The sequence below is a fragment of the Melopsittacus undulatus genome, chromosome 4 (genome assembly GCF_012275295.1).
Source record: "Melopsittacus undulatus isolate bMelUnd1 chromosome 4, bMelUnd1.mat.Z, whole genome shotgun sequence".
Lineage (NCBI taxonomy): Eukaryota > Metazoa > Chordata > Aves > Psittaciformes > Psittaculidae > Melopsittacus > Melopsittacus undulatus.
In genome coordinates, this window is record NC_047530.1 from 104,213,473 (window position 1) to 104,229,055 (window position 15,583).

At 35.7% G+C, this 15,583-nt stretch overlaps 1 protein-coding gene across 1 annotated transcript in view; it reads left to right on the plus strand.

Moving 5' to 3' along the window:
- The window catches only part of ATRNL1 (attractin like 1), a 498,994-nt gene that overhangs the window by 197,555 nt on the left and 285,856 nt on the right, over window positions 1-15,583 (plus strand). The window contains exons 22-24 of the mRNA XM_005154514.3: window positions 3,782-3,876; window positions 4,537-4,615; window positions 5,830-5,987. Coding sequence (XP_005154571.2) covers window positions 3,782-3,876; window positions 4,537-4,615; window positions 5,830-5,987 — 332 coding nt within the window. The remainder of the gene's footprint in view (window positions 1-3,781; window positions 3,877-4,536; window positions 4,616-5,829; window positions 5,988-15,583) is intronic.

Below are 15,583 nucleotides of genomic sequence, written 5' to 3' on the forward strand. Positions count from 1 at the left end.
AGGACAAGAGGTAATGGCCTCAAGCTGTGCTGGGAGGTTTAGATTGGATATTAGGAAACATGCCTTCACCAAAAGGGTGGTTGGGCTTTGGAAGAGGCTGCCCATGTCAGCAGTGAGATCACTGTCCCTAGAAGTGTTCAAAACCATGTAGGTCAGGCTCTCAGAGTCATGGTTTAGTGGTGGTCTTGGCAGTCTGGGAGTAATGGCTGGACATGATGATCTAAAAGGTCTTTTCCAACCTGGCTGATTCTGTGATTCTATGATTAGAATCATCTATGAAGAGCTATGTATTTCTGCTTTGCAGCATCCAATCTGTGGCTGAGGTAGAGATTTAATGATTTGTCCCTCTCTGCTGCACGTTGAAAAAAACCTTCATAAATTGTGTTTATTATTGCTGAGAAATGTGCTCCTCCTGAATAGTTTAGTGAAGATCTGCTCTCTCCAGTTTGTAGGACTGGCTTGGCATAAGTTAAAGGTCCTTTGCCACCTTTGAAGAATCTCAAGGCAAGTTCCATGAGTTGGCTTTCAGAACCCTTCTTTAATAATGCAAGCTGTGGTATTCAAAGCCATTTGAGTACCGCAAAAGAGATAATGTCTACATACAGTGTGTAATATGCAGCTATCTTTGATAGTATTAATGGAGTATCAAATTCATTAACTGCTAATTAATTAATAACACCAGAAAGTACTTTGGGATATCTTGAGTATAAAAGGCACTGTATGTAACCATCTTGCTGTTTTTTATGATTGACAGTTGCAACTGTATTGTAGGTAAAAATGCAGTTAAAGTGAAAATAGTTTTCTGGTTTGTTACAGATGGTAAAACTGTGAGGAACTGTAATAGAGTGACATCCTTTATCAATGTAAAGACTTTTCCTGAATGCTTTGAAAACTTAGCTCCTATTTTCTTGGCTTTAGCAAGTAACACATAAATTTTACAAAAAGAAACCACCAGAAACCAAACAACCATTAAATATAACAGGAAACCCCAGGAAAAAAGTAGTCATACTGTTTTAAGAGTAAATGACTTTGATATCTTTTTTAAACTTGTGTGCAGAAAGGCTGTGCATATAATTGGGAGACAGGAGTCCTGTGTCTACTCCCTGTTTTGCCTAATGATATCTTAACTATATATCCCTGGTCTTCAGGTGATGCTCTGCATCTCTGAGAGGGCACAGTTTGGGTTTAGAAGATGACTATGGAGTTTTTAAATGGCCATTTTCCATATTTTCTGAGCAAATCAGCAGTATCTTGTCCAGAAGGCCTGTCTACTGTGCTTCTTGCATTTGTAGCCTTAGCAGTAGCCAGAAATTCCATAGGAGTGCATGCTGTGCTACTTGTCCACCATACACTTACAATGGTTCATGCTAAAGTAGTTCTTTGTATTTCATGGGGTCACAAGTTCACCAGATCAGGAGATTTAGCATATCTATACATTATTCCTAGCCTTTTGGCCTTTTTACTCATGACTATTAAAGGGTTTATTAATCCCTTTAATAAGGGGTCAGTCACTACTTGCCATCTTTAGCTGGCCTGCTGCCTTTAAATATGTTTTGGTGTGATGATTAATCTTACTGTTACATATGTAGGTAGAATACAATGTTACTAATAGATTCAATGAGACTTTATTAATAAGATTTGTTTAGTTATCGAACTGTACAATAGTATTAATAATAAATGAGTTATTTAATATTTATTTATCTTTTGCCTTCAGAGCATGCAAAAACCTGATCAAAACTTATTACCTAAGACATATAGATCAATTTACTCTTGTTTGAATAGTGGAACTGTGGTGTCTAATGATAGCGAAAGTGGGCTTGTCAGCTTCAAAGGTCACGGTAATTCCTTTCATGTAACTCCTTTATCTTTTAATTTTCTTTCCACACAGTATAAAAAAAAAAACCAAACAACAACCAACCAAACAAAAAAACTCCTACCCCAAACCATTTTCTTTAACTATTAAGACAATACAGTGGGCTATATTCATGCTTCATTGACCAGTAAGCTTTTTTCTCCTTCTATGTCAGGCTTCCCGAGGGATACAATAAAACGTATTTTTCAGATGATGTGTTCCTGCAGAAAAGGTGATTGTCAGCAGTAAGCAAGCTACTGAGTCCAACAAAAGCTGACACAGCTTTTTCTTGCTTTGACTTAGTCTTTCACTCTCTTTGTATTTACTGATTTTCTTTTTATGATCACATTTTTTATTTGTAACATACTGTGTGTTGTTGGTGACTAGCAGAATGCCGTCAAGATGTGGATCAAAATAGGCCTCCAAAACTACTCACTAGGGTGTCTCATCAAAGATAACTTGCATCTGACCATACTTGAACATGCACAGAATAAGAATCTGAACAAGGTACACTTACAAGTTCCCTCCTTATTTGCTGTGACAAAGGCAAAACCAGAATCTTTTGATCCCTGTAGAACCGTATTGGTCAAAGAGTTAGATTTATTCTGCTAGATCTGAATATATTTGCGCCTGTACCAGAGTATTCAAGATCCATCCCCTGCACCCAGTTCTGGTTCACAACAGTCTGTTGCAGAAGGATTACTAACCAGCTAACACAGTTTACATCTCTGAGGACTCTTCTCATTCTTTAGTACCTGCCTGCTGGGATTCTACATGGAGTGCTGATGAATCGCAGCAACAGCCGTCCTGTGTCTATTTCTTACATTATGGAAGTGCTGGAAATCTGCTTCACCCTGAAATATCCAATTATAACTTTTTCCCCTGCAGATAAGTTCCTTTTCAGTCATTCCTGGTGACCCACATAAGGGTTAATCTCATTTCTCCAACTTGAGGAACGATGGGATACTTAAAACTTATGTCTTCTGACTAGTCCTAATCATTTTATGCTCCTTCCAGGAAGGGTTAAACATGGTTTGGGTCATCTTCTCCCTTCTGCATCTATGCCAACCTTAGCTGGCCATCAGGGGAGTGCTGTTAGTGTTCAGTGACAGGAATGGCATGAGTAGTAACTGCTGGAAGACTCCAGTCCTTTCATAGGCTGCAAGAAAATTGGACAGAACAAATGCCATTTGAATTGTAATCTTTCTGAGTCAATACTAAACTACCACTTGTTTTTCTTGCATGAAATTTGGTATCACTTGCCACTTACAAATTCTCTTAGAATTCTGTCAATTTAGAAAGGATGTGTTTTGTGGTTATATAATTTCTATTCAAAATTCCACTGTGTCATTTTACTATTACCAGTCCTATTTAGCTTAGTATCATGCCTTCATGCTATACAATTTTACTGTAGATGCAAGTTTTAAAACTGGTTAGTCTAAAATGTGTTGTATTGACATAGGTATGTAGGTGTATTTCTATAGCATAGTAAAGCATGTAACTGTAAAATTAAAGTATTTAAATGCATTTTGAACAGAATATTCAAATAATTATTTCAGACTAAATTTAAGGAACTGATAACTTTCAAAACTAAAAATTCTTGATAGTGTACTTTGGAATAATTACCTTTCAAGGAATGACTGTTTCGTTATGTGTAGTAGCTGTTATGCCTCCCTGATAGGATCGGCTTCTTAATATAGCTATTTTTCTTAATACTGTTCTTTTTGTTGCTGCTTCACTTTATTGCTTCAAGACATTATAGTGCAAATACTAAAGCAGTGAAATACATGTGGGTAATTCTGATGTATAGGTTACTCCATGCCTTTTAAAATCCACATGAATGGTAAATTTTTTTAATGCTTGCATACATTATTAATATGTTTACAGTTGAATCTCTTTTATTACCTTTAATTCCTGTTTTGCCCACAGACAGCCTTTTGATTGATTATCAGTTTACCTTCAGCTTATTACAAGAGGATGATCGCCATCACACTGCCATAAACTTTATAGCAAATCCAGAACAGGTGAGAAAATGTTATTACCTTTAGACAAGTTTTGGAGAGTCATGATTAAGATTTCCATTATACTTGACCATGATTAAAGGTTTCCCAAGTGCCCATAAGGTATTAGAGATAAATAGTTGAAATCTTTTTTGAGAACTGAAAATTATTTCAGTGCAATTCACTGATAAAACTTTCTAAATGGTTAGAAGACTTTCTAAATGTAGTTCAGAACAACTAATACTGCAAAAAATTATCAGCTGGTTTATTTTATTGTTCCCATGATTAACAAGTTTCAGTATCTTCCTGTGATGAATTAAAGGAATATACCCTTCAGTTAAGAAATCTTCATTAGCAGATGAGAAAAGTAATTTTTTTTGGACTGTAATTAAAATGTAGCCATTTGGCATGATTATTTTTCTTTAATTTTATAAAGAGAATGATTTCAGTATTTTTATCACAGTCTGAAAAGGTAGCTGGTGTAGTTATATGATTATTTGAACCCTATTCTTACTGAAGCAAAAGAAAGGATCGCCTTTGGCTCTGAATTATTACCACTACCATTTATGTATAAAATGGAAATGTAAGGTTATTAAAAGGCTGTATTCTGTTATGTGCAGTAGTTATATTCAATACATTCTGATATATTTTGTTAATTTCAATATATTTTCTTTTTTTATCTAGTCAAATAAAAATTTGGATATATCAATTAATGCATCAAACAACTTCAACCTCAATATTACATGGTCTATTGGTTCTACAGGTGAGGGTAAACTTTTGTCTTATGACTTTTCCCCATATGGTTTCACGATCCTTTAAACTATTTTAACCTGATTGTCTCTTTGTTGCTAATTTTGATAATGAAACTTTACCAAATGTGTTCTTTTGCCATTATCAGTGTGCAATTATTAATTATATTATTTAAACCTCAGATGATAATTTGCAATCTGAACAAAGCTTCATTAACATGTTAACTTTCTCTCCTATTCAATTAAAATTACTTTGGTAGGAAAAGCTTGTAGTCTATTTAAATTTTTAAAATGACAGTGTTATGAAATGCTGTGATTTTAATTAAGATAAATTACTTCCTTAACTACTGCAGAGACTGAGATTTTATTTCTTTGTTTCAGTATTCAAGCTAAAAATTTAATTATTAACCTTAACATTGATATCAAACAATAAAGTTCTTCTGTGTATGCTGATAAAAGGAGCTGCTTATCTATTTTCCTCCAACTTTGAACCCCATTACTCTTCTTTGTTTCAAGAAGGAAGAAAAGCTCCATTTAGACAGTTTCTCTGAATTGGTTCAATTGACTTTCTGAAAACACATCCAAGGAGAGAAGCACGATGCTTAAAGTGAAATTATACTAAAATTAAAAACAACAAAAAAAAGATTCAGAGTTTGTCTTACATAAACTCATGAATTTCTTTATCAGTGTCATTCTGAAGTATTTTAATATCCCATAGTTAGTAAATTCTATTTATTCCTTCAACTTAGCATAGTCATCCATGTATTTGCAAAAAAGTGTATATGTCGATTAGTAGGTATCTTATTAAAGCTTTCATGAACAATTGAAACCCTACAGAAACAATGTAAGATGTAGCCAAATTCACTTTCAAGCTTTATTAACCTATGGATTTTTATTGAAATGGAATGTAAATTACTAGAGGAAAGCATATTATCTGTTTAGCTGACTGTAACAACTTTCTCCTAAAATTCATGTCACTTCTACCAATGTTATGATTAATACATAATCTTTTGAAACCAGAGTAGGAGTTTCTATGACTTTTCTATATGTGTATGAAATATACCTAATGTGCCATGTAAACTCTAATAAAAGGTTGTTAAACTTGTAGAATGAAGACACCAACAGTAGTTAAAGAAATTGTTTCTTGTGCAAGTTTACTTTGACAGCTTTAACATTGATTAATGTTTGTGATAAACATAAATAAGTCTACATTATGTGTTATTTTTAGCTGGCACAATATCTGGAGAAGAGATTCCTGTTGTTTCTAAAGCTAATATTAAGGAATACAGAGATAGTTTTTCCTGTGAAAAATTCAACTTTCGGAGCAACCCAAACATCACTTTCTATGTCTATGTCAGCAATTTCTCCTGGCCAATCAAAATACAGGTTAGTGTGACTGTTTTGTGCTATAGAGATGTTGACAGCTTTACATTGAATTGAATCTTTTCACTCATACAGAAAGTATATAAATAGTATTATTTGCATGCTGTGTTTTTTGTGTATAAGAATTACGATGCTTTTGCTTATGGTAGTGGAGCTGACTTCAAACTTTTGGTTTTAAAATCTGCAGTTAAAATTATTGAACATAAATATTTATTTGTGATATATCTTAAGCATTTAGATATGTACATAAAAGAGGGTATACAAATATGTATGTAGGTACCTAGTATTTGAGTATAATCTTTTGTTAATCACTAGGTTTCTTAGCCTCTGTTTTTCTTAAAGGTTGAGTGTCTATATTACATTGCAATACTACCAACTTCAGTTACACTTAAGTATATTTGGTTAGAATTTATATTCGTCTTTGACTTCATTGTAATCAATTTCACTGAGTACTTTCTGGAGTAGTGAGGTACTGTGCAGTGGCAGACTCAAGAAAATCAATGCAATGATGATTGGTTTTTACCTCCCCAGAAGTTTCAGCAATATTTATAGTTACCATTACGATAGTTGCATTTCTAAGTACTGCGTCCCCTGCACCAATCAAGGAGCATTTTATGTGGATTGCCAGCTTTTGGCTATAGCTCCCTTATGGAATTAATTCTTAAAAAATTAAGTTTTTAAAATGATCATAAAACTTCATAATTCCTAACGATTTCTCAGGCAACCAGAATAAGCTTAAAATACTTGCCAGTTAACTCCAACTGTTATACAGAATTCCATTTTGGTGGCCCCACCTCCTTGTTTTTATAAAATACAGAGCTGGTTGAATAAATGTATATATAAATGATAAAATCTGCTGAGGAGCCTCCTGAATTAAATCAGTCATCTTCTAAGTACATGGGCAGATAAATAATATTCCTGTTTTGATACATAAAGCTAAAGTTTTCTTAATTGTACATGGATGTTAGCTGTAAATATGTGTTACACAGTGTTTAAGGATGAATTTGTGCATTTTATTAACATTTCTGCATGCACTGATTCATATAAAGAAAACCCCTGAAGGTTAACTGCTTTCTTTCACTCTCCATAGTAGGGGTATTTTTTATACTCACCAATCCCACTTTCTAAGCATAGAACAACTTCAACTGCTTTCCTAAACAAACCCACGAAGCAATTTAAGCCATAAATGCATTACACACTCTTTTCACTTTGAAGATTGGAAGGAGCCTGTATCATGATTGTAAGACAAACATTATTAAGGTGATGTATTCCTATCATGTGCAATTGTGTCAGATGGCAGCAGATTACAGCTCCTTCTTTGCTGTGTTTCCACTGCAGCATAACACCTTAGGAGTAACACATTTTAATGCACGATAAAGGGAATCCCTGATCATTGGTTTAATTCCTTCTTCCCCTCACTGATTTTTTTTTTTAATCAGACTTTTCCATAATTAGATTTTTCCATAATTGCCCCAGTTGCAAAGAGTTTTCTGTATTTATTTTTGAGGCACATTGAAATTCATCAGTCTGGATGATTCTGGCTCAGAGATAATGGTCCTTGAGTATTGCATTTTTTCCTTGTACTGATGGTTTTTTTATAAAATAACTTCTTCCATCTAGAAATTAAGTCATCCCAATTTTATCCAGCAGAAAAGGAGTGCTGAGGTCCAGTTATGGAAACTGTTTAAGGTCTTTTATTATTGTCCTTTATATTTCCCTTCCTAAACCAACAAGCTTATTACCTAGCTCTGACATGGTTTATGCTGTCATTTGTTTTTTCCCAAGGGAATATCCAGAATTCACATTATCCATATACATTTCTTATGTTTGGTGCTCTAACAGTAGATACGATCTTCAAATGATAAATGGAGTAGGGAACTTTTCAGAGGAAACAGGTTTAATTTTACTTAATTAACTTTAGGATTCTGTACATAATAGATACTTAAAAAAGTAATGAGCCATCCTGCGATTTAGCATTAAGAGAGGGAAGTCATGGTTCATCCCTATCCAGAGGCTGAAGCTTCCAAGGCCAGTACTAAGTGGGCTCACAGTTCTAGTATTTACAATCTTTTACATCTCTTAGCTTACCAGATTTCACCTTCCCAGTATGCAAAAATGATACCAGCCTATTACTATATTAGAGAGCATTTGTTTAAAGCATGATAATTATTAAAAACCTGATGTTACTGTTATACTGATGAAAAGACTCTGATAATGGCTTTGAGTTCTGGTTTGAAATGGGGATCTCTTCTAGATGGTCTCTGAGTAATCTTTCAAATGGTCTAGAAAGCAGTTCCCTGAATGAGTCACCCTTGTCTTTCTATGGTGACTAAAGAGTTAGCTCTGTGTTCTAGTGCAGGACTTCGGATGTTACAGGAGCTGACCTGTGTATAAGTGGTCATAGACACAGAACTATTTGCACTGTAGTCCTTTCCACTAATGCAGTCACGCTGCGCTGGCCAGATCGTGCTGGTTAAGACGTACTGATACTTTATATCAAGTCAGTACTGAAGGTTTCATTTAATCCTGTTAGAGCTAAGGAAATTACTGTGACCTCCTTGAGAGGTGTTCTGTTCATAGGAATAAGTAAGACAGTAACATGAAATTGGGCACATGCCTTTTACACAACATTTTTGTAGACAACTAAGTGCTCACTTCAGCACATATAGCATTTTTCAGATACAATCTGAGTACCAGTCTCCTGCATTTGCATTATTTATTGTGACTTGTCAACAATTGCTTATATAAAGAAAGTTTCTATGGAGGCAGAAATAGTGACCTTATTACCCTTGTAACTGGTATTTCAAGTTGTGTTGTTGATATGCATTTCACTACTCCTTTTACACCTTCTGTTACACTGGCACTGGAGCTAAGATTACTTGTGTCTTTCATTGGGAAAGTTTGGGTTTTGGTGGCTCATTATGCAAGACATTTAATTTCATTTTCTGTCAAAGTCACCCATATTAGCTCTATTTTTGCATTCAGTTCTTATCAAGATTTTCATGACTACAAGGAAAAACTGTACATCCCAGCAGGTGATTATTTATTTGCGTTAATGGCTCACAGTTGCATCCTCAAACACTTTTATTATGCATGTTACATATTCACAAACTTGGAGTTCTTTTCCCCCAAATCTTAATAAATCCCTCGTGATTCTAACACAAAATAACTTCTTTGAAATATGATTTTGTGACTTTGAAAGAAGGATATGTGATGGTTATGTCCATACAACAATTTCCTGAAGATGCGCTGGTCTGTGATTACTGTTCACCAGCAGCTACCCAAGGACGCATTGTATTTTTGTCACTGGTGAATCTAATGACTTCAGAATACAAGTTCTTCATCATTGGATAGCAATGAATTACTTGCCTTCCATAGAAACTATTCAGGAAATTTTCAGTTTCAGATTAAGTCCTGCTTTCTTTATAAAATTGTACTCTAGGTTCCTGTTACTCTGCACCCTTTTTCTTTCCATAATGGCTATGGGCACACAGCTTGGCATTCAGTTAGTAAGAGCTGTGCAACCCTCCAAGGAAAAAGATGCATTTAAATTTCCTGGTGCTAGAAGCATTTTATTTAGCTATGTGATCTCTTCTTCCTTGACATCAAAGGGGAAGCAGAAATGTGCTGTAGTTGTATAAGGGGTCATTAGAAAGCTGATGATATAGGACATCTTCAGCTTAGAGCTGTTTCCACAAATAGGCTTGTTATGGGGTGTAACATGGAGGACAGCTATAAGTTTTTCTCAGAACAATGTAGTAGTTATATGCTAGTACATGGATGTTGGGTATTTTCCTGTTGAATTATTGGCAGAGTTTCTATCACTTTTTCTCCACTTCCCGTAATGCAGAGTTGACTGGAAAGTAAGGATGAATACAGAACCTTTAGGTGTTCCGTGTCTTATACATGTTAAGCAGGACTCCATGAAAAAGTGCGGCTCTCATAAATAGACTAGATTGCTGAACTGAATATATGACAAAGCCACATAAAATGTTTCTGCTCATTTTTATTTTGTTTTGAAAGATACGTAATTCAGACTCAACTGCTAATGGGATTTGAAAGCTGTAACGTTTACTGAAAAGCAGTAACTCAAATTACAGCCAACACATCAAATAATAGTCAGTGGTCCCTGAAGTAGGAAGCAGTCATAAAGGCTGGGCTTCTGACAGCTATTCATATTAATAACAGCAAATATTAATAACAGCAGTAACAACATGTTCCTCACTCAGGAAACTAATTTTATGGCTAGGCTTTTTTGGTGTTGAAGCTGGTAACAGAAATCTTCCCTTTTTTTCAACATATCTCCCATATTCTGAAAAGTAACAAGTTGTATAGGAAACAAGCACATACCCTTAACATGCTGTCGTGGCTGTCTGGTCGATGTACTCTGTCTCTAAGGACAGCAGTAGCATTCCTGCTTCCGCATCAGCTGCTACGTCTCAGTATCCTATACCTCTTTATAACCAGTTCTTACAAGTATAACTTGTAAGTCTGACCACAATTTGTGCTTGAGCAGCAAGTTTTCTGTGTGATTTAAAGCCACATCTGAAGATAACAAGTGTTAGTTCCTTTCCTCCCTATAGTATAAATGATAGATTCACAGGTGTGAGTTTTAATTGGGAGGGTCAGTTTCAATTATAACGTTTGACCTAAGCAACAAAGCACTGCCTGGGAAACTTAGGTTTATATTTAATGAAAAGAAGCTTGTTACTCATTTTTCATCATATAATAGTTACTCTAACATGTTTCCGGTTAATCTGACATCTTTCCACAGCTTAGAGTAATTATTGTTACAGCGAAGTTAGACATGATGTTAGTGTGCATGTGGAATGCACAAATGTGTTCGAAGGAAGGATTTTAATGAGTCTTAAACAAGCCTAGTGCAAGCTTTAGTAGCATAGTGTTGGGTTCTTTTTTTTCTGCACTGTTGTTTCTGAGGAAAATCATCTTTGGCACCCTGTGTTAGTGTGTGTGTCAGAACAGAAGAATGAATTATGGTGAAGATTTACATTTTATTCATATGTAGCACAACAAATAATCAAAGCTACTTCATACATAAATATTTAAGTTTTTTTTAAAGGGGAAACTAATGTTCTTCCAGTTTACTGGCTCCTGTTTCAGAATTGATTTTCCTTCCCCTGTTAATAGCCTGTCTGTTACAACTGAAGGAGGAGTGTAATGTAAACCAAGAAGCATATTTACCCTTGTAATAAAATTCATTGTGTAGCATAATTTATTTCATTTCTTTTTGTTTCGGAGCTCATTTTGAATTTTGAACATTCACGAATGACTTATATATTGTGAAAGCTCCAAGAAGTAAAACCTGTCGGTCATTGCCATTAGAAGTTGCACCAGTAGCACAAACCTAATTACTAAATTAACAAATAAAGATCAGAGTTTTTTGGCTTTTAAGACCTTTCCAGATTTTGCAATGGTCATGATTCTAGAATCTTTGTTTGGAAAATGTGTATTTATCCACATGTAGCTATATTTATACACAACCTTCTCCATCAGTGATTGCACACCTAAATCTAATCTTTGTGATTTATGGTGAACGATTCAATTTCTAAGTGCCTTAATGGTTTTCACAGAGGCTGCTGAGTAACTGCCTATAGCTTTGTGTGAAGACACTATAATTCTTGAAACACTAAACAGGTATTGATGATGAAGTGGATTCATTAGCTTCCAAAACAACTTTGATGTTTTCTTACAGTAAATATAAAACCCCTTTAAAAAGAGGTTTGAAATTAGTATAGCAAGAACAAAAACCTGGGGAATGCACTTAACTACCATTTAGTTACAGTTCTGCAAGGAGCATGAAATTCTTTCTGAACAGAAAAAAGCCAGGAAGAGAAGGCATCTGGCAGGATTAGTTTGTAGATGACTGAGGTACAACCTAAAATGGGAATATATCTGTAGCTTCAGTTTTCAACAGGGATGATGATATTGATCATAGTCTAAAGTAAGGTTTGGTGATGATGGTATTAATAATGATAATAACCCTAACTATTCTATGATTCTATGATAAATAATAATGACAACAACAACATATACTTATGAAAATTGTCTTCTACAGAGTTGGAAAGAAAACTCAAGCTTAATGTGGTCAGATTAGGCACCAGGTGCTGTCCATCCTTGAACATGAAGGAAGTGACATGCAAAACTGCAGGGCCAAAAGCAGAAGGGTAGGATGACAAGACTGGAGAAAAGCAAATGCAGCTTTGTAGCTGAACATAGGAGGGAAATGGTTCAAGTAACAACAAATTTAGTAGTATGCAGTGCTTTGGAAGAGATTTTGAAAGAAAGTTAAATTATAGTACTTAGTATTTTGTCAGGTTTTATCCGTTGACTGTAGGAATTAAATTAGACAGTAATGGAATTAGCTGATGATTGTGAAGTAAAAAATGTAGATCTAAAAAAACAGATTTCAGTAACATGACATGGCAACTCATGATACATTTGCACTTTGATAGTCTGCCAAAGTGGCTCATCTGATTACCTTTCTTGGCATGGCAGAGTGGAAACATTTAGTTTGTTTGACAGAAAAAGCTCTGGAGATTCCAGTTTTTATCTTGCATGGGATTGTTTGTTATATCTGATTAAAATGTATAAAAAGATGTTGTCATTGTTTCTCAATTCAATGTAAAGAGGGGTTTTACTCTAGAATTATTTCTAGAGAAACAGCTGCATTAAGTGAAGGAACTCAAAATTATTTGAGAATTGAAATCAGTGGAACCACAGTGTGGAGGTAACGATTCTTTTCTTTCTGTACTAGGTTCAAAAACTCAAATCCATTCAGGTTTTCAACACATTAAATACCATTATTAAAAATTCTGTGTCAAAGTTACATTATTACAGATATACGTTTTACATATATAATTATTGCATTATATAAAGTAGTTGAAAATTAGTACTCCAAAGTCGACTCTTAGGGTAATTGATTGCCTTTGTTCTTTCTGAAGTCATCAAATATAATACCAGGCACCTACCAGTTCTTATCTGAGAAAATTTACTATCTAGAATATCTATCATTTATTTCCTTGTAGTTGCAAGACCAGTTGTGTGGAGAATAAATCATAAGACTGTAAAATATTCCTGAAAGCTTAATGTGCCCAAATCCAATCTAGCATTTTCCAAAATACTTCCTATGAACCTTAAAATTTTGCTAAAATGAGGAGGTCTTTTCTAATTAGATTGTACCTTTCTTCTTTAACAAATAATGCTTGTCTTAAAATTTACCAGTGCAGGATTGCCAACCATATTGTGCCAACCTCTACACCACTACAGTAAAAGTAAATGTTAATTTCATTTCTTTTTCCAGTCACAGGATCATAGAATCATAGAATAGTTTGTGTTGGAAAGGATCTTAAAATCATCAAGTTCCAACCCCCTGCTATGGGCAGGAACACCTCACACTAAACCATATCACCCAAGGCTTCATCCAGCCTGGCCTTGAACACTTCCAGGGATGGAGCATTCACAACTTCCTTGGGCAGCCCATTCCAGTACCTCACCACTACAGTAAAGAACATCCTCCTTATATCCAATCTAAACTTCCCCTTGTCCTATCAATACAGACCCTAATGAAGAGTCCCTCCCAGCATTCTTGTAGGCCCCATTCAGATGATCCTCGTGTCCTCCTCTGGACTTGTTCCAACAGTTCCATGTCCTTTTTATGTTGAGGACACCAGAACTGCACACAATACTCCAAGTGAGGTCTCAGGAGAGCAGAGGGGCAGGATCACCTCCTTTGACCTGCTGGTCACGCTCCTTTTGATGCAGCCCAGGATACAGTTGCTTTCTGGGCTGCAAGCGCATACTGAAGCCAGCACATGTTCATTTTCTCATTGACCAACACCCCCAAGTCTTTCTTCTTGAACTGCTCTGAAACTCTTCTCTGCCCAACCTGTAGCTGTGCCTGGGATTGCTCTGACCCATGTGCAGGACCTTGCACTTGTCATGGTTACACTTCATGAGGTTGGCATCAGCCCACCTCACAAGCGTGTCAAGGTCCCTCTGGATGGCATTCCTTCCCTCCAGCGTATCAATCGAACCATACAGCTTGGTGTCATCGGCAAACTTGCTGAGGGCACACTCAATCCCACTGTCCATGTCAGCAACAAAGATATTAAACAAGACCGGTCCCAACACCGATCCCTGAGGGACACCACTCGTTACTGGTCTCCAGTCACCTTAGAAAAGGTTCAATATTAGCCACCAGAACATCTGTAAATATTTAGCATAGTTGATATATTTCTGAGAAGCGGAAACGCTGTTAGTAGTTCAGCTGATGATTTAAAGGAACCAAACCACCTAATTAAGAGATAATTAGTCCTCAATGATGCATAGTTTTAATTAGTGTGTAATTTGAATGTCTGAGATAAGAACTCCTGTAACTGCTGTGCCAGTTGTATAGGGTTTCTTTTCCAGACAGATCAAGCCAGCATCTGCTGTTAGCTGTGTATCAAAATAGAGATGTATAGATATGCTGTTTGCTAAGAAAAATTATCTCCCTGTAACGTTTAGCAAGTAGACAATGGGATTTTTTTTTCCCCTGTAATTTCCATTTCCCTTATCTAGTTAATTAAGTAAATTGTAGTTAGAGCATTTAGAATGAAATAAAATATTGCTCAAAGATAGCTTTTATTTATTTAGGACTTTTGATTAGCTAAAACAAAATAAATCAACTATTCCTCTTGGGAATTTTGGGGAGGGAACATACAACAGGGTATAGAAACATGTTTTTTTTAGCTATAAGAAAAAAACTTTCAAAGATTAAGATTCTCCCTGTAGAAAACGTCCGTGCCTTGGTGAACCACAGAAGCCTATAAAGGTCATACAGAATGGCTTACACACAGTCAGGGTAATTTGAAAGTAAATGTTTGGCTCTTAGGGAATCAGAATAGAAATAGGAAGATTGTGATAGGGAATAGATATTTTCATCCCATTTATCATGACTCTCAGCTCTAGAAACCTTAGTTACCCTCTCAAATAAGGATTTTATAGATAAATGTGAGCAATGTGCAGGATTTACATTTCTCATATTTTTGTTTAAATTTGGATTTGTGCCAAATCTGTGGCTTTTCAACACTTCTAAATAAACAAAGTGTCAGTGGCCCAAAATCAACTTAAACATTCCAATTTAAGGTGTGTGTGAAGCAGGCTTCTCGAGAACCGCACATCTACTGAGTAGCAATGACAATCTTGTCAGCGTCACCAACACGATTGTGATCCTGACATTGACTGGAGTTTCAGGTTTTCAAGTTAGAGCAGCTTTTGGTTTTCCTAAGGTCTTGGTTTGGTGATCAGGCTGCTCTGAACTGTCACTCAGAGCTGCAACGTACCTGGCCTAACTGGGTCCCCTGACTAAGATACGAAGCAGAGCTCATTTACATCATAGGATGGTTCTTCTGCAGCAGCACATGGTCCCTTGTCCCATGACCTGAAGGCTCCAAATCTGACCTCTGAGCACTGAACCAACAAGGTATGTGATGGTGAACTGTCTCTGAGGCAGTGACCCTGGAAACAGTAGTTTCCAGCTCTAGGTAAACTTGACAGCAATGACTGGAGTGTTACCTTAGATTAAGTAGACATTCATG